Source organism: Solanum pennellii, chromosome 8 (assembly GCF_001406875.1).
Source record: "Solanum pennellii chromosome 8, SPENNV200".
In the NCBI taxonomy this organism is placed as follows: domain Eukaryota; kingdom Viridiplantae; phylum Streptophyta; class Magnoliopsida; order Solanales; family Solanaceae; genus Solanum; species Solanum pennellii.
Genome location: NC_028644.1, coordinates 69,938,234 through 69,959,404, shown reverse-complemented (window position 1 = coordinate 69,959,404; position 21,171 = coordinate 69,938,234). Strand labels below are relative to the sequence as shown.

Here is a 21,171-nt window from a genome sequence, read left to right as displayed (position 1 = left end):
TATATATATATATATAGTTTTATTCCTAATAAAATTGAGATGACCATGTTAAATTTGGATTATGATGCTCACAAGAACAAATCATAAAAGAAAGATAACAAATGATGCTAGGATATTCAAAAAATTAATTTATTTATAACTATATTTTCTTGATTTAGCAGCTGACTAAATTATATTAAGGGAAAAGGGTCTAATATACCCCTCAACTTTGTCATTTAGAGCTGATATACCCCTTGTTATGAAAGTGGCTCATATATACCCCTACTTGTAAACAAATGGCTCACATATACCCTTTTCCTCTAACGGAAATGAAAAAATAATAATTTTAATCTAAATTTAATATTATTTTTTTCTAATAAATATAATCCCATATAAGTAAATTTAATATTCGTCAAACATATTTTTTTTGACTTTTTTTTGTTTCAATGACTAATTTATAATTATTATTTTGATAATCAAATTTATTTATGTTTCACTAATATTCTTGTAAAACTTATTGTAGATGACCAAATTTTTTCTTCGAATACGAAATTAAATTACAATACACAAAAAAAAAAAGTTTAATTTTTTATTCTTTAAACTAAGGAATGAAAGAAAAAAATAAAATAAGAATAAGAAATTCAAATAATTATAATAAAAGAAGTCAAAAAATAATTTATGTATGAAAAAAATTAAAATATACCTTGAACTTTGATAGAAGAATCATATATACCCCTAAATAATTTTTTTTAAAAAAATTAGAAGAAATAAATATAAATTTAAAACTAAGTTTTTAACTTTCATTAAATGAAGGGTATATGTGAGCCATTTTGTAACGGCAGGGGTATATGTGAGCGGTTTGTATAACGGTAAGGGCATATATGAGCCACTTTTATAACGAGGGTATATCAGCTTCAAATGACAAAGTTGGGGGTATATCAGACCCTTTTTCCTTATATTAAAGTATTTTATATTTAATCATTGTGCAGATTTTTTTGTTATAGTTCAATAATTATTGAAGCTATAAATTTAATTATTTTCAGCACAAATTAAGCACTATTTCAGCACAATTTTGGATCATTTTCAACACAATTTTAGCACTAAATTAATTAGTTTTTTTGTGCATTCTCAATTTATTAGATTTACTGATCCTCTGTAACTTTGTATCGAGTTAGAATAATTATTTTGTGGGCCGACTTTTATTGGGAGAAAAATATATTCACATTGGTGCCCACATAGGACTACAAGTACTATCAAAAGTGATGTATTATATTTAAAAAAGTAATTTTTTTAGTAAAATAATAAAAATTAACACAACCAAAAAAGCAACTGAAGAGATAACAAGCTCATGGATATAACTATTTTAAGGATATAGAGAATTTGCTACATATAGAAAAAATAAAAATTTTCCTAGAGAAGATAAAATCAGAGAAATATGTTGATTATAAAAATTATCTTTAAAATTTTATTTATCTTATATTAATCACTCTGCATTTCTAATCATCAAGTATAAAAACTCAATTAAGCACACAAAATGCAACAAAAAATTAAATTAATCACTGTGAAATGTTTTTTGGCTACATTTCAACAATTATTGAAATTATAATATTTGAGCACCATTATGAAATGGGTACCCCTGTTGGTATGTACTTTGGCCGATAAAAAAAATCACTATTTTAGATGATTTTAAGCACTAAATTAATTAGTTTTTGGTGCATTCTCAGTTTATTAGAATTGCTGATCGGATGTAAATTGAATCGGATGAGAAAAATTATATCGCGATTTAATTTTGATCGGGTGAAAACTATATTCACATAGCACAATAAATATTAAGATTCTACATTTCAAATTCTTCACATATATTATTTTTCGACTTAGTCATTTCATCACAAATTATCATAAAAAACATAACAATGTAGCTAACAAATCTTCTAAAATGAGTCTATCTATAAATATACCCTTCGCTCTAAATTATATTTAAATAACTTATGTTGACTTTAAAAATCATTATATTTATAAAATAAAGAAACACTTTTACCAAAATAGTAACGGAGTACAAGTAACGGCGTTAAGTAATCGAGTGTACCGTTTCTTACAAATTGTCTGCTTCGCAGCAGGCAACATCGTTGGCTCATCTATACCAGACACACTAATTACTCATTTTTTAAATATTGCTATTTTTGTCGTCTTAATTTATGTCTCATTTTCTTTTATAAATATATCGTCTTAAAATGTAAAAATGTATCAGTCTTTTTAAGATTATTGAAAAAATTAATCGTATGAATTGAAACGTAAAGTAGTTTTCCTTCCTAATAAACATAACATAGTGGTAATATATCTTGTGTACGGTAATAATTATGATGAAATGATAAGTATAATTTTTATTTATTTAAATTTAAATTAATCGAATTTTTATAGGAATCAATTATTTGGTGTTCGTTGGTGGTATTTTGACCTGCGGGTAAGGTCTTAATTACTGTCTCAGCCACTACTATTTATGTGGGTGCCACATCAGCACGTGAGAACTGTTTTTTCTTTTTTTGGCCAAACTTCCTTTTTTCTTTTTTCCATCTCAAGCTTGTTGTTATAAGTACTTTTGATGTGATTTGTTTATGGGTGAGTCTTTCATCATTTAAAATAAAATTCTCGATATAAATTTAAATTAATCGATTTTTAATTTAACATAAATATGAGATAATAAATTATAATGAATGAAAAAATATTTATTAATTTTTTATTTAAAGGTATTAAGTTTGAGTAATTTTGAAATATGATCGATAATTATGAATATTACTATATTCTCAAAATAAATTTGATAAAGTTTAATATTTTTATATAAATTTTGTATTTTTATTTATAATTATTAGATATTATTATTTTTAGTTTATTTTAGAAAATATAATATTTATATCTCTTTTTTTAACTCTTTAATGAATTTGTACATCTCAAATCAAAGTCAATGCTCGATATTGAGTGAAAAATAAGAAAAGAGAAGCTAGAGTCGACGATAAATATAGAGTTGTGCTATTAAATTCATTTGAACTCGTTTCTTCTGAATTCATAATTTTATAAATATATAAGGAATATAAGACTTCACAAATTGAACTCATAAAACTTAAAATTTAAATTCTTCCCCAACTAAAATAATCAACAAAACTCAAAATACATATCCATTCATCCATCACTAAAAGTTCCGAATTTAGATATTGAAAATGAAAATGTGTCTTATACACTACCATAGTTTACTTTCGAAAAAACATATTTACAACATGAATTGAAATAAATCTAACTCCAATACAAACGCTAAGTGGAAATCTCATAGGGGTAAAATGGTCCGAATTGTGTACAATGTTATTATCTGAATATCTTTAGTGGGCCATGTGTGAGGTTAGTCATTTTCCAGTGTCTGCTTACTTTGGGACCATTTTTTAAATGGGCCCGACCCGGCCTGTTTCTCTTGGGAGCTGCATTTTAGCAAAAAACGACATCGTATTAATAGTACGTATGATAAGTCACATTTTGCAAGTCCAATTTGGTCAGTCTGATCATATCCTTTAATTTCCTGATTCAAATTGTACTAAACACAGGTGTATACCGGGTCGTTCGGTAGACGGGATGAGATAGTAACATTATAAATCGTATGATATATAAAATCGATCAAGTATGATCTTTTATATGGGTAATTGTTTAGGAATAAGCTAATATTTCACATTAAATAGGGAATAAAGTTAATTTTAAATTTTATCTCAAGATTATTGTTTATCTATTGTAACAAACATGAAAAGATCCCTTAGGAGATAAATACGAAGTTCCATATTATTATGTTTTTAATTGGTGGGACAAGAGTTATTTTCGATCTTTATCTGTCATATAAAACGTGAAACGACTCCTAAAATTGCATTATAACCTTCTCAAATAAAAACAGATAAGAATTTATACTGTGAATTTTTAATTTTAAAATAGCTATGTATAATTATATATCATGTATTAGTAATTAATGATATACTAAAGCTACTGAACTTGATAACCGATATTTATCCTTCTAGCTATGTCTCCTATATAATTGTTTCAATGAATTTTATCCCAAAGAATATACCTATTCTATTTGTGTGGGCTAATTTTGACATTTTCTCCATGTCTACAAATATTAATATATATTCACGTGATTATAACACATAAATAAAATAAAAATGACAGTTTTTTATTCTTCTTTCTTCATCATCTTCATCTTTTTTCTTTTTCATTTATAATTTCGTGTTTAGTATTTATATTAGGATCGATCGGACTAATTCAAACTAACACAATGTTTATTCATAGCAATACTCCCAAGTCCCAACAAAAAAAAACCATTCTAAGGATTAAAATTCATAATTTCTTGATTAAAAATAAAATTTTTACTCATTCAGCCACTATTCATATTAATATTCTTTCTTTCAGTTACTATTCATTTGTGATAATGAACACAAACACATTGAATATGTACATTCACGTGACTCAGATTTTATACCTCTAATATGATAAAACGTCTTCTTTTTTTTTTTTTGGCTAATAATAATTTTTACTTACAAGTCACAATACTTCAATTACTTTATAAGTCAAAATATTTGTTAATGTAACTTCCTAACTTTAAATTATTTTTTCTATCACTAAATATCAATTATTTTGGCTTTGGAATGATGGATGGCATCTGAAACAGTAGTATTCCCTTAAGTACAATAAATTATAATAATATGATCCAATATTGAAATATATACCATATATTATTGTACTTGAAGAAGACAAAAAATGTACTATATATAACCTGGGATATATTATGTCACTGTCCCAACTCAAAACTTCTTTTATCGTGTGTAAAATATAAAGACGGATATAAAATTTAAATTATTATTAATTTATTTTTTAAATTTTTTTTTAACATTACATTTATCGTAATTTTAAAATTATGAGTTCGAACATACTATTTGTTAGGTCTGCCTCTGCCAAAACATGTGAGGGAAAAAAAAAGGGGCCAAAACAGGAATGGATTGGTGGGTACTATGGCATAATATTCATGGCTAATTTGCACAAACATCCCTTTTTTCTTTGTCATCATTTTTATTCCATTTTTAATAATTATATATAATATTTATTATTTCTAATAATAATACACCATGATTTAATATTTGTAATAATTTTAATGTGTTGCAAAGAGATAACGTAACCTTTCACTGGCTAAGCGCATTTTTATTTACTATAACATTTGTGAAAGCTTTTATTTTGTTAGATATATAGCGATATGAATTTGTTTACATATATTCATCGATCATTATATTAAAGATAATACTTTTTAAATTTATAAGTTTCAAATCACGCTGTTCGCGATAGAAGTCAAAGCTATTTGATTATTATCAATGTATCATCAAATGTGGATTATGCAAGTTAATTACAAAAATCAAGACTCTATTAATTACTTTTTTTAGTAATGTAGAGATGCTTAAAGAGCACCAATCTGTCAGCAAAATTATTTTAGGCTCTAATTAGTGATGAGGAACATTAACATAATTAATTAAATAGTAATCTTAGATTAGGATCTTAATACTATAAAAATAAATTAAAAACTTTGCTTCAACTTTTTTTTTTCTTTTTCTTTTTAACATTAAAGAGGACAATGAATATGGAGACAAACCAATAGTATTCTATTTATGTGCATTCGTGTGTCTGCTAATTCATAATTAATCAATTAAAATTTAATTAATTATGCCTAGCTTTAACGAATGACACCTGTATTTTTTGACTTATTAATTTTTTTAAATTAGAGTGACCATTCTTTTTCTGAAGAGGTAATATTCCCATCTTTATTTTAATTTTATCTTATTATTTTTTTCCTTCCAATTTAGATGGGGTGCGGATGATTATATAATTTATTATGAATGTTTTACAATTTTAAATGCCCATTTGAGTTTTATAAAAAGTTAGATTCACCACAATTAAGTCACCATTAGAAAAGATAAAAAAATCGTTTCTCTTACAACCAATAAAAAATGATAGAAAAGAATGACTTATGTCAAAATAGGAGCTTGCATCAAAATCAAACATAGTTTGTTTAAATATTTTTAATATCTATATTGAAATATTGCTAAAGATAATACATAATATAACATTATTCATTATAGACTTATAGTGAAATATTGTTATAAAAAGATATAACTATATACATTCTAATTTTACTATCGACATTATTTACATATTTATAAATTACATGTACAATCAATATCCACCAATAATTTATCATAGAATAATTTTCATACTTATTTTGAAATACATGGTGTATAGTAAAAAAAAAAAAAAAAACTTCTTCTTTTTTTGTTTAAATAGAAGGTATATATAAATAGTCAATGATGATTTCACTTTGAAGTACAAAAATATAGGAGAAAAGGGTACTTGTCAAATATATCCTAAAAAATATTTTATACCTAATTTAGTTTTATATTTATACTTTTGGGTCTTTGTCAATATATGTGCCTATTAAAAACTTTATTTTATCAAGAAATATGTTGGGCCAATTTCAAGAAGTGTATTTTAAATTGGAATAAAAGTTTTGTTTGATCTTTCTAACTAGAGAATTCTTGTCTTCTTTAATAAAATATATAGTGCAATTTTTTTCCATTTTTGAAAGTGATTTATAGATCATTTTTCTAAAGAAGGAAGATGTTTTTATATAACTTCGAAAAAAAAAAGATGTAAGAAGGTTTTGATTGTTTAATCACCATAACAAGGGGCCAAAGTGAAGGTTGGGTAAAAATTTAGCGTATCGAATTAAAATGATATAATTAAGACACATATTTATATATTCAGATTTTATACTTAACTATAGATAAGTGATATGTATTTTCATTATAGTGTTTTAATGTAAAGGTTATATTATTATTATTATTTTGCATAAACACCTAGTACAAATATTAACCTTGAATAAGTAGGGTTGGATTGGATTTGGTATAATAAAATCCTTATTCATTTCGGAACTTTAATAAATATAGAAAAAATTGACATATATTAGCATTTGTAATCATTCTATTATGTATAAATTTTAATCTGCAATTTTGATCTTTTTATGCTTGTGATATATGATTTATTATATTTTTTATGCAGAATTTATAGTATCTGTATTTTAAATCTACGATCATCATCAACAAAAAAAATATATATATATAATTCTTACCGGTAAAACTTTAAAATGTTATAAAAAAAATCACATGTGGAATTTTTAATACTATAATTATGTCTCTTAAACATCTTTTCAATTCCCAGAAAACCTTGCTGTGTAATTAAGAAAACTGTTGAGGATTAGTTAATGGGACTAATGATGTGATTAGAAATGATTAAGAAATAGAGAATTTGCTTTAATTTACTGTTTATTAGGTAAGGGACAGGATAAAAAATGTCTGCTTCATTCAAAGTTGACTAGGATTAGCTGTTGAAAAGGAAATATTAATCGTTGATTTAACTAAAAAATATTTTTTAATATAGACCCCCCATGTGGAGACCAATTTGTTTGGTGTTTCATAGCTACCTTAGTCTAAAAATAAAATTTATTTATTTATAAAAAATATGTCCCCACATACTTGAATTGAAAGTTAGGCCATTCTCCTTTTCTTTTTATTTTTTTTATAACATTCAAACAACAAATAATAATATAAAATTTTGATTTCTAGCACTGATTGTGTAAAAGGAATTTTCAAATATAATTAGATTGTTTATTTAAGTAATTGCATGTAACTCTCTTGAGAATCTAGTAAAAAAAAGTTATACTTTTATTACAGGTTAAAATCTATTAATGGTAAAAAAAATTATAATATCTTTATTTGATAACGTGTATAAATATATAATTTATCCAAAAACATCTAATTAATAATCATAAAATTTTTTTGAAAAGGAACTATCATTTCATTAGTAAAAAACTTATCTAGATCGATTATTTATACTATATAAACTTGATTTGTCATAATTAGGTAATTTAATGAGATGATAACATAAAGTGTTAATTAAATAATAAAAGCTTATTTATCTTTTATATAAAAAGATAGCTTATACTATAATAAATTGTCGGTAACAAGGAAGGCATACAAGCTATAGCCTTTGATAAAAGAAAAAAGATAGAAATTTAGGGTGTTTTGATAGATATTAAAATTATTCAATATATATATATATATATATTAATGGTAGCGTAATTAGGAATGTGGTGAAATAGATGAGACTTTTCGATTATTAACTAAAACTCTTCTATTTAAGTCATAGAAAGAAAAGTTCTTGTTAAATATGTGTGTCTTTTTAATGTATCTTACGTAATATAAATAGGAGTCCAACTAATAAAATACGAATACCAAAATATTATAATGAATAAACAAAAACTATTAGAAGCATTATCAAAAGAGCGTAGATAAACCAATGCAATTCTATATATTACCTTCAATCATAAATCTTAAATTCAAATCATATTTCAAAATAAATAAAAAACTTAATAAAAAATATTTTTTTTGATATATTATAACAATACAAATCTGAATTACTCTGAGAATTGTTATAATAAAAAGAGGTTTAGAAGCATGATTGAAGTTGGAATTCATGTGAAAACAATCATGGTGCAAATTATGAAAATTTAAATCCAAGTAGATAATTTAACCCTCTTATAAAGGTTGCTTTCACATAAGCAAAAATGATATATATTTAGTGGGATGTTGGTCTCTAGGGTCCAAAAAACATTGACCTTTATTTTGACCATAAAATAAAATTTCCTAAGATTCCTCTTAAGTATCAAAATCTTCTATTTTGGTTATGGATTTGGACTTTTGGCCCATCAAAATCATAGATCCAATGGACCCCCAAAAAATCTATGTTTTTTCTTTTCTTTTCAAATATTTACATTTGTTTTACAATCTTTATATATACTATTTATATATATGGAAGATTGAAAGGGACTTATTCCTATAATCTGACTAAGAGTTTGATTTGTGACATGTTCCTTAAGGGTCCTACAACTATGTTACTTTATTTATTACAATATACAACATATGTTAAATTGATTTTTGTAGTATATCATATGATAAGTGAATTTTCTTAGCCATCAATATTTTGTTATTACTTATTAAAGATTGAATTCGATTCAATCGATTTTCAATAAATTGTATCTTCCTTGATCAATAATGAGACTCTTGACTCGAGAACGAGTTAACGTGGCAATCCATAATTTTCAAGATACAATTTTAGTTTTTCTTCTTTTGTCATCAAATTCAACATCATCGACTTAATTAACCTAGACTTGTAGAGAATAGAGAAGGGGGGCGGATTAATTAGGCCTACCCTACTATCCCCAAAGATGAACAAATCTTACTAAAATTCTTATGAAGTTCAGAATTTGTGTTGTTCTGAGTAGTTGAAACGATTCTCATCTTCTTAGTTCAAGGACATATCTCCCAAATTATTTTCAAGATTTTAGTTGTTATATTTAAAGAAATTTGATTAATGTTCTAATCTTGTATACTAGAGTGAAAGAAAATGTATAAAGATGGTATACAAAATAGAAGAAACAAAGGATCATAGTCAAAAAAATCATGTTAGAGTCCTATGATTAGTGGACCTAAACACCCCATGTAGAATCAAGATTAGTGCTCAAATTAGGTCAATGGGGCAACAATTAAAGCATTCCACAATATCATTTGGGAGTTGGTTCTTGTACTTTTCTTTCTTGTGATCTTCAATGAAGCTTCCTTAAAAGGAGATTAATAAATAAAATACTAAAATTAATTTCAAATACATTTTAAACCTATTTATCATTTTGACCCATACTTGTCCTTGATAAGATCATTCCAATTGATATTAATGATGTGGTAGGTATAGATGAAACTATTTTCTAACTTTTCCTTGTTTGAATTGTCAAAATGTAGTGGAAAAAATATTTTCTCAATGACGATAAATTTCTTAAAAATTAACTTCCCAGTAAACATTTGGGAAAATAAGTTTTATAATTGATATTCAATGTCAACTCCCATCCAATAAGTGATTGTCTATATATATTACCAAACATCTGAAAATAAGTTATAACGTTAATATTCTTCCAACCAAACATACCAAAGGTATTAGCTTAGATGATTAACAACATATACTAACTCATGGAGCACAAGGAATTAAGATGCAATAATTAACTTTAACTATATTGGGAAGAATTTCCCGGACATTTGGAAGTGGCAAAAATAGTGACAATTAGAATTTTATATTTGCAAGAATTCGAAGTAAATATTTTTCCTATTTTTAATCAACATTAAATACTAAAAAATGATTAGGATTAAGAATAATCTCAAGGTATATTCCAACATTAAACCAAAGTTTTGATCTCTTGTTCAAGAAAAGTTTGTGGTAAATGAGCTTGAAAGGACCTTATATATTTGGATTTTTCTATAAAAGTATAATTGATATGTCATTTGCCTAATCATAACACATATATTTTATGTTTGATAAGTCGATTGATAATTTCTCTTTTTGGCTAATACATTGATAAGTGGATAAATATTTTACTACTATATAAATATAATATTTTCATATAAATTAAAAAGGTGAGACATGATTAATTGAATCCTTCCACTGTTAATTAGAGATATAAAGTTCGTTTCTTGAAGAATTTTTTTGATAGTGAATGCCTTCTTTATATAAAACGATCCTAGATTAGTTGGGACACAATATGAATACTGAATATTGAATGAAAAACAACCGGATATAATTATATAACTATGTTTTATTTTTTTATTTTTATAGTATGTGAAAAGGCATGATAATTGAAGCTTTGGCTTAAATAAATTGCAAGCTTAGCTAGATGCTAGCAACTTGTGCAAATTATAATTGGGATGATGACGTATAAACCATGTAATGTTTAATTTACTGGCCACCAAAATAAATAAAAACCAAAAACATGCTGGTTCTTTTTTGCTTATTTTAAGTTTGAGTCTGCACATTGATTGAGTTAGGTCGCATTTAGGCGAATTAAAATATACTTAATAAATAAATCGACAGATTATTGATTCATTTAAAAATTATTTAAAATTGAAATGGATGAGCTAAAATTTTATTTTATTTTTTTAATATTTAATTTTATTTTTTAAAATAATTTTTAATACCTAATAGAACTATTGTTTTTTTCTATATTGTGGCTAAATATAGTCACAAATAAAAAATATTTATTTGGAAATATTTTGAGTTAAAGAACATAAATATGAGTGAAACCACAAAAGCCCAAGCCCACAATTCGTTTGTGGGTCAGTCCGGTAAAATTAGGATATAAGCCCACAGCCCATAGTATAACACCATATAGTGTCTAGGTTGTATATACGTAGATATGTATAATATATGTATATTTAGTATAAAACAAACATAATCTATATATTTCGTAAATGGTCGAATGGTTTAAGCGTGCTAATGTAAATATTATTATAATACTTTTATTAGTATAACGTATACATGCCACATAGACATGTAAAAATATCCGAATATTTTAAGTTGAATGCTCATGTTAACTCACTACCTCAGTGTTGAAAGTGGAGAGTGTTTACCATCCGAATAACCTTCTCTTGTCGACCGATTATTATTATAATACTTTTATTAGTACTAACGTATTTATGCCACATAGACATATAAAAATATCTGAAGATTTTAAGTTGAATGCTCATATTAACTCACTAACTCACTGTTGAAAGTGGAGAGTGTTTACCATCCGAGTAACCTTCTCTTGTCGATCGATTATTATGATTGAGAAGTTTATTGATAAAGACATAATTTTTCACAAGATGAAATAATTTCTTATTCATCCATCCATCTGACATTTGCTGTGGGTAAAAAAGACAAACCAATCTATCTAAAATTTTAATTTCATAGCTTACATTTTAAATAAAATTATGAACTTCTCCAAATAGTTTGTCTTAAACTTTTGTTCAAGGCCTGTAAGGTGCAAAAACAACCACTGAATTATGTCCTCCGAATCCGAACGAGTTGGAGATACCTGCATAAAAAGATGAAATGAGGGTCCTGTGAATATCTATGTTGCTCTGACTCTCCAAAAATGTTGTTGCACCCTCTTTCGGATCCTCCAACAATGCATTTTTGAAAAGTTCAAAGCAATATTCTGTCTGTCTATAAGTGTTTTGCTTTTCAATTCTTCTCATTCTTTCACTGTTTTATGAGTACTTTATTACTACTCCCCCTGCTTTAATTTCTTTGTCTGATTTTGACTTGATACGGAGTTCAAGAAATCAAATAAGACTTTTGAATCTTGTGGCCATAAACTAAAGATACTTAGAGTGTACAAAAATACTATTAGCTAACTTTGTCGAGGTGAGAATTGTGTACTAAGATTCAGGATAAACAGACGTACCAACGTTCACTTCATGTTGTTTCTTCACATTTGGGACGGTGTCAATCGTGACCCGGGGTTCTAATTCCTACAAACGAAAATAGTGAAATAAGTCTCGGAATGGTTAAAGAACAGTTGACATATATCGGAGAATCAGAACGTGTTGAAACAGAGATGTTAGTGAGTAGTACATGTTGATTGATGGTTGGATGAAGCCATCCTGTTGTGATTGCTTTGATGGTTGCAATGGCTTCAATTCCACCAGCAGCCCCAAGTCCATGACCAATCATCGACTAATAAGTAACAACAACAAACATAACTTGATTCAGTACTTAAGTACTCGTTGTCATTCAAATATACGAATCAGATGAGCTTCAGATAACAGCAGAATAAGGATAGTATATAGGTCTTATAAGAAGAACAGATTGTTTCTTTTCGTTCTAGTTTGAAATGAATTTCGAGTCTATTGGTAGAATGAAAGTTATTTTCACCTTTGTCCCGTTCATTTTGATTTCCGAGGTATCTTTGAAGACCTTCTTGATGGCATTGACCTCAGCCAAATCTCCAGCAAGAGTTGATGTTGCATGAGCATTTATATAGTTCACCTACTCAGAATTAATGTAGAAATATGTATTATAACAGTATATACATAGTTTATAACATTTTCGATCAGAAAATGAACGAAGAGTGTTACCTCTTCTGGAGAAATTCTGGCATCTAACAAACCCTTAGTAATGCAAGACGAAACTCCAAGTCCATCAGGCCGAGGATCGGTCATGTGATGAGCATCACAAGTAGCTGCTCCTCCCAAGTACTCTGCGATGATATTAGCACCTCTTTTCAACGCGTGCTCCAAACTTTCCATGACCTGTTTATGTGGAAATAACTCAATCAAGTCACTAAGCGATGATTATGAACAAACATGACAAGATAAGAGTCAAAGCAAAAGCAGAAGTAGTCGAATTGATCTGTATACCAGGATACCAGAGCCTTCACCAACGACAAATCCATCACGATTCGTGTCCCATGGCCTTGAAGCCTTTTCATAATCATCATTTCTTTGAGACAAGGCCCGACAAGCTATGAAGCCACCAACACCAGTAGCTGTAACACCAGCTTCCGTTCCACCTGTTACCATAATATCTGCATCACCCCTTCTTATATGATTCGCAGCTGCGCAAAAGCTGTGATTGGCAGATGCACAAGCCGTTGAAATAGAGTAATTCGGTCCCATTAGTCCGGTTTCTATAGCCAACAATGCTGATCCCATGTTGGTGATAGAGTAAGGAATGAAAAATGGACTAATTTTCTTGTATCCTCTTTGCAACAACGCTTCCACCCCGTCACTGAAAACATTTAAACCTCCCATCCCCGACCCAACCAAAACACCGATCCTCGTTTTGTCCATCTGCAACATACAAATTCAAGTTACATTTTATGCTTTTGATCATTTACATCTCAAATTTTTCTTACTACCAATAAATAAACTCACAGTTTCAAGAACTTGTTGGCCAAGGTTAGCATCGTCAAGGGCTCTCTTTCCAGCAACGAGACAGTATCTCCAGCAGTTATCTAAACGACGATCATTCTTTCCGTCTATGTAACCTTCGGAAGAGAAATCACGAATCTGTCCCGCGAACCTAACTGAGTAATTTGAGGCATCAAAAGAGTCTATTAAACTGATTCCACTCTGCCCTTCAAGAAGTTTGTTGTAAAAATTGTCGATATCACTTCCAAAGACTGAAACAAGTCCCATTCCAGTTATGACAACCCTTTTCTTCGGGTCCGTCTCTCTCTTGGGAGCTGAAACAGCTGGAGAGGCCATGGCTCTGATTCTTCCACATTTTACAGCTATGATAAAACATCTCAGTGATTAGAATCATTGACGATAAATTCACAGAACATTAGAACAAACCAAACTTTGCCACAATGTTTATTCTCATGATATAACGGAAAACTAAGAAGTTAGAACAATGATAATAAGAAAAATCCAAACATCAACACAAAGGGTGTGTTCGACAAGTAGAAGTAGAGGAAACAAGTTTCACAATTGACGTTCTAAACTTTTGTGTCCTCCCCACCCTCCAACACACCTCATCTTCACCCCACCCCACCCCACGCCCGTAGCCCCATCCCCACCACCTCACACCGCTACTCCACTCCCACCTCCCATATAGTATCTGTCCAGAATATATACACATACTTTTAGGATAACATTTTTCTTGGTATCAAACACACCTAAAACAAACATCCAGCAGAGCAATGAAGTTACATTATTCACGAACGAAAGTTAATAGGCTGGAAATACAAATGCAAGGGAAAGATATCATCAGTAAAACCAAAGGGGTGAAGGATCCCACGTTCACCCAGGGCTCGGTGAAGAGCCTCACTCCAAGGGGTGCAATGTAGGCAGCCTACCACGTCTCGAACATGTGACAACTTCCTCACAGAGTATTCAGAAACAGTAAATCACTCTAAGATCAGCAGTTTATTCAAACAAACATCATTAACAACAACAACAACAACATATCCTATGTGATCCCACAAGTAGGATTTGTCGATAATGGAGTGTACACAGATCTTACCCCCAAGGTAGAGACATTGTTTCCGATAGACAAACATCAAATTCCCACTTTTTCTCCACATTGTTAGGCAATATCATACTCAATTTTTACAAGGTGAAGAACCAAACTCTCACTACCAAGGTGGGATTCAGTAACTAAACTAACCAACTGAGCTACTAAAATTCCTCCATATATCTAGTCCTACAAACAAAGACCGGATTGTGTGCTCAACTGAATCTATTGCTTTCAGCTCGAACTATACATACATCTAAAAAAAAATAGTGTACATTTAACATAGTAACATCACACTCATTTCCAAACTCGTAACTTCAAATCCTGAATCCGTCTCTTCTGTCTACTAATATATCATCAAAAAAAGAAAAATAATCAAGAAGATCATATAATACCTTTTGGCTTACAAGAAGCAGAGTTTGCTGTCAATTTTACAGTTTCAATAGCTCTAAGTCCATTATATTGTAAATGAGATCCACCACTGATTCTTGATTCTGTCTTCTTCAATATCAAATTAGAATAAGTAATACTACTCATTTTCTCAAACACAAAAAAAAAACTAAATCTTCTTGTTTTTTTTTCTTTTAATTCAACATAACATGTTGGTAAATATATAGAAAATTAGAAAAAGACAATTCATAGAGAGATCCAAGAAAATGGAGTAAATAACAAAGTTTGTAATTTTAATTGCACATGGGATTTGGAGAATCCGCCTAAGTATAGTAATATTTGCTAAGCAAGAAAATAGTGTTAAAAAAATGGCGATAAATGCAACACATTAATATAGTAGTATGATTTTGGTTATAGTTGTAGACTTAAATTCACAAGACCAAACAAGAAATGTGACATTAAAGGGTTGTTTGGTGTACTTGTTTACAGTCCTAAAGACCAAACAGTGAGTACTTCCTTATCTCTGCATCAAAATAAATATTATTTTAGCTCATTTCACGTTTATATATATATAAAAAAGATACCTCTTCCTCTAGTTCATATTCCATCGGTCTCTATTTTTTACTTTCGTTAGAGAAAAATGGTATATGTGATCATTTGTATAACAATAAGAGTATATATGATTTATGAGTCACTATATCAATAATTGTTTTCTTAATAGGTGTGTCAATCCAAAAATTAACAAATAATTAAAAATAGAAAAAGTATCTTCCACCAATAAATATATTTAAATATAATTTTAATGTAACATTTGATTTGGAAACAAGTAGAAGTCATAGTGGAGATCACAGATTTTGAGTTTTGATTATCTTTAAAAAGGTTTTACAAAATGGCCAGTGTATTTGGTTAGGTATTTAAGAAGTTTGTAATATTATTTTTATTTTAAAATAAATTAATTTTTTTTCTTTTTTAATTAAAAAAATTAAAAGAATAAAATAACATAGTGTAAAATATGTTATTTCACCATTCTAACCAAATATTCTAGCCCAAAAATTTTTTCCCTTTAAAAAATAGTTTTGGAGTAATTATTAATGTTTGTATTAGAATCTATATTGCTTCCAATAAAGAAATATAAAACTTGTCCTTTACCTAGTTTTTTAATAAAGAAAAATTAACTACTATGAACTATTTGTAGACTAGGAGCAGTCAATGGTATAAGATAACTTGCCTTTTTAATATCTTCTTAGGAGTTAGGAGGCATTCTAAACTCTTAACTACTTATATTAAAATCAATTAATGACTTTAATATTCATTTTTTAGGAGTAATTTTAAATATCGAATAATATTAATTGTCCTCGTATATATATATATATATGTGTCAATGAATAAGTTGATAAAAATATAAATATATAAAGTATATATATTAAACTGATTATAAATGATATAACATTTTGAATCTCATATTCGCAAAAATTGAATACCTTATTATATTTGATTAAATCATATTTTGAATCGATCAATATTAAATAATTGCCTTCATTATGTTATTGATAGAGTTGTTTTGGAAATCATTCCTAAGCACAAAAAGAAATAAAAATATTCATTCAAAACAATTGATGGATTTCTAGAAGCAAACTATATTTGGATTCTCTTCCTCTTTTTTCTTTCTTTTTTTGGAAAAAGAAAAACTATATATATATATATTTAAAAAAAATTAAAAAAACATGTGAATCTCTAAGGTACAATCATGTTTGACTAGTGCATTTGCAATTGATCGCGGAATCAGGAATTTAGTGAAAAAATATATTTTTTTAAATTATATTAATAGTGTGCAAAATTAAATATATACTTATAATAACTAATAAATCTTTATATTTTTCATAATTTTTTCAAAATAAAATTATACATCAAGCCTTTTTTCGCTTAAGATAAATCTATCTATATTTGCAACTTGATTTTTTCTCAAACTCAATATGTGTATGGAGTATTATTGGATCATTCAATTAATAGATAGCATAGTGTAATTGTTTTTTTTCAAAAGTGAGTAATACTAACTAGATTGAGTAGATAGTATAGTGTAAATTTGTTTTTTTAAAAGAGAGTTATACGAACTAGATATATTGTTTTTTTTTTTGGTGGTTTGCCTACTTTTCATTGACCATTTGGGACACAACATATGCCGAATTATAATATAAGTGATTTTACGAATTGACTTACAAACTCAGTATAGATCACATAAAATAACATAGCTTCGCCATTAATTCAAAGTTCCCTTTCTAATTTTTCATTGCATGACCTAATTATTTTAAAATTTAGATGATAAATATTTTGATTTACTTCGTTGAAGTGAATGACAAGTTAAAATATGTTTATGTTGTTACATCTTGATATTAAGTGAAACAATTAAAGTATATTTATGATCTGATTCAAATATGACGCAATGAAAATTAAATAGAGGTGAGGGGTCACTATTCATAAAATTCAAAGTGTTATATACTACATCAGATTTTGCAGATTTTTGAAAGTAAAAAGAAAAGAAAATTGAAAATAAAAATATCCCATAATATATTAAGTTTCTATTTAATTTAGATTCAATATTTGATAAAATAGTTTTCCAAGGCATTGATGTTTGACTTGGTAATGTAATAAAGACAATAGACTGGCCCCCACCGTACCCACTAATGATTTTGTAAGATATGCCATGTTCTATTTATGACTTATTTAATAAAATTAATTTTAGACTTTTTCTTTTTTGTGACGATAATTTATCTTTCATGTTATGTCATATTAAACTTCAAAAGCATGTATACTATATGAATTTAAGTATGCATTATAAGACTCTATATATCTCTTTTTCATTTTGATGTGAATATCATTTAAGATGTCTGTGATAATTATTATATTTTATTTGATTTTTTGGTTATAAGTGGATTAATATTTAAAGAAAAGAAAAAAGGATTGTAAAAGTAGACATCAAAAGAATTATGTAATGACACAAGAAACATTAGCAAGAGATCCTTCAATAACAAAATAATTTAGCAAAACATGACATTGTTTAGTAAATTTAACTTATGTATAAACCTTTTATTATATGTCGATTTTGTATGAAAAATGAAATAAACAAAGCTATAGCATGAATTGAATATGAAATTAATTATTTCAACTCTCGAGATTATTATTCCTTATCGCGTAGAGATAGATAACGATAATGAATAAAAGCCGTGTATATAGTTATGGGCTATAGTTATCGGTGTTGAAGAGGCGAACAAGCCCAGAGATCAAACGGGTCTAGGTCCAAACTAATAGGCCCATTAACCATAAGCCCACAAGACGTCTTTTATTTCTTTTTAAATTGTTGGAACTATTTTCCAAAACTTTTTATTCTTTTTTGAGAATTTTTGACTTACTATTTGCAAATTATTTTTTACAATTTTTGAGAAAAAAAATTATTGTTCATTTTTAATGATATATCGATTGTCTAGAGTTGTGTAACAGATACACAAGGATACAATAAGACATAGATAATGTATATCATGTGGAGATAAACAAGAGTACAATTAAATATGTGGATATACTTATTAAGCGGGCAAATACAATTAGCATAGATAATGACATAATGTATATCATTTGCAGATACACTTATTAAGAATATAAATATAATGTATTTCACTGTTATTTTGTGAGCTAAAATATTTCTATGTTATCATTAAAATGTCACTATTTTTTGCAAATTTAAATGCTAGACGAAATTTTCCCTCTTTTTGTCTTTTCAAATTGTTGGAATTTTTCTCCAAACCTTTTTATTTTTATTTTTAGAATTTTGTTGAAGATGTAATTTTTCATTTTTTTTGCAAAAATAAAATAAAATACTTCTTCATTTTTTAATGACATTTGGTTGAAACAATTTTTCCGAAAAAACAGGGGAAAAATAAAAAATATTATTATGTCACTTTTTTTAAAAAAAAAACACAAAGCCACCTAATTAAAAAGGCCCACACCACATCAACCTTGTTGTTTCATGTGACAACACACAAATAACACATGTTAATTCCACGTCACAAGTGTATAAAAAGAGTCTTAACTTAGCAACTAAGTACCAAAAAAAATAAAATAACAAAAATTCCTCATGTGAACACAAATCTTTTTTTCTCATTGAATTGGAAGCTACTAGTAGATTTACAGGATTTGTATGACCTTCTAGAAATCATCCTTATCCATTTAAAAAATAAGATATATTTAAATTATGTCATATAGAATATATATTTTCATTTAAAATATTCGAGTTTTTACGTCTTTCACTTTGTTAGTATGAATTTAAAAACTTTTATTATATTTAATATAATTTCATAAGTGTTATATTCAAAAGATAATACATTTCGTTAGATCTTGAATCAAAATCAAGTACAAAAATAAAATATGATATAAAAGTCGTGTTAAAAATAAATTGAATGAGAAAAATAAATTCACAAATCGCGTTAATTTGAAATATGATTTTTTAAAAATGCTTTGGCATGCCATATTTAGTTGTTAAATAGTAAATGAAATGAATATTTCATGCCATAATTGAAATTTAAGTAATGAATTTACCAGTTTTTCATTTTTTAATCCTGCTTTAAAATGCAAAAAAGGAAGAAAAAAAAAGTAAAAGCAAAGAGGATAAATATTTTGGTAAAGTATAAAGGAAGGAAATAAAATCATTATTGGAGATGATTGAGAATATATTTATGAAAAATTTAACAAAATAGGAATAAAATAGAATATAAAACAAAAGTTTAGAGTCCCTATTATCTTATGATTATTTTATCTTTATTTAGGTCTCATATTAGTTTTTTTTCCTTTTTATCCAGGGTTAATAATTGATATTCCTTTTAATTTTTTTTGATGAATTTTAGGCAGAAAATTAAATTTAGCTTATTATTTGACTATTTGAGCATATAATCAGATAATAAAATATTTTTCAGACATTTTTTATTGAAAAACTTATGAAGAATATCACTTATTAATCCAAGATAAAAAGAGAAAAATTAATGTGAGACATAAAAGATAAAATAATCATTCTATAATAGGTAATTAAGTAACTTTTTATTTATACATATAATGAACATTTGAGAATACGTATAATTATTTTTTTCAAAATTAAAATCTAAGATACCTCATATTTATTATATATTTAAATATTTAATTCGAATAATGTTATAATTTTAATACAAATAATTTAATGATAAAATTTAAATAATTTCTTGTCGTTTTCCGAGCTTTTCTAAAACGCGTGATTTTTTATTTTGTTTGCCGTCGTCGCTCTCTCATTCGCTCACCTAATACAGATCCAAAATCTAATTAATTATTATATCTTTAAATACTGATAAATTTAATGACATTAAATTTTATTTTTTAAATCAATGAAAAAAATACAAATTACTTATCCTTTAAATAATTTACTCAAAAAACTTCTAGCAAAAAAAAGTTTAATTTCTTCAAAAAAAAATTAGATTTTTATGTTGGAATTTATTAAAAACAAGCTATTTAAATCTGCTCACACTCTTTCTCTTTGATTATGTTATTGTTGTAAGTAGATTTTGAAAAATTTGATGAAATAAGTTACAAGTTATATAAAGATAAAAGTAATGTATTTTTATTATAATAACATCATTTCATAAATGAATTTTATGAGATATGAAAAAAATAATAACACTATCATGGATTAAAAATACTTTCACTCCTCTTTGGATCCCATCAAATTTTTCTCTTTTTCCTTTTTATCCCACCATTTCACTTTTCCTTTTTTTTGTGTACATGTTTACTTTTCCACTCCCTCCTTTAACAATCTCACACGCCATCCCCCACCCCCACCAC

General features: G+C 27.1%; 1 protein-coding gene across 1 annotated transcript; it reads right to left on the bottom strand.

The window, feature by feature from the left end:
* Positions 1-11,745: 11,745 nt before the first annotated feature.
* LOC107026955 (3-oxoacyl-[acyl-carrier-protein] synthase I, chloroplastic-like) lies at positions 11,746-15,744 on the bottom strand. Its single transcript, XM_015228098.2, has 8 exons — positions 15,324-15,744; positions 13,845-14,203; positions 13,329-13,760; positions 13,047-13,220; positions 12,844-12,957; positions 12,544-12,645; positions 12,374-12,440; positions 11,746-12,001 (listed from the first exon to the last, which is right to left on the bottom strand). The coding sequence occupies exons 1-8, from the start codon at positions 15,463-15,465 to the stop codon at positions 11,934-11,936; spliced, it is 1,458 nt and encodes a 485-aa protein (XP_015083584.1). The 5' UTR covers positions 15,466-15,744; the 3' UTR covers positions 11,746-11,933.
* Between the last annotated feature and the right edge of the window lie 5,427 nt (positions 15,745-21,171).

What these genes read in the sequence shown, in the direction of transcription:
- LOC107026955 (XM_015228098.2), bottom strand. Translation starts at nt 15,465, where the DNA reads ATGAGTAGTATTACTTATTCTAATTTGATATTGAAGAAGACAGAATCA. An exon ending in GTGAAGGCTCTGGTATCCTG is followed by an intron (nt 13,221 to 13,328) that starts GTATACAGATCA and finishes CCACATAAACAG; the next exon opens with GTCATGGAAAGTTTGGAGCA. An exon ending in ATCCAACCATCAATCAACAT is followed by an intron (nt 12,441 to 12,543) that starts GTACTACTCACT and finishes TTTCGTTTGTAG; the next exon opens with GAATTAGAACCCCGGGTCAC.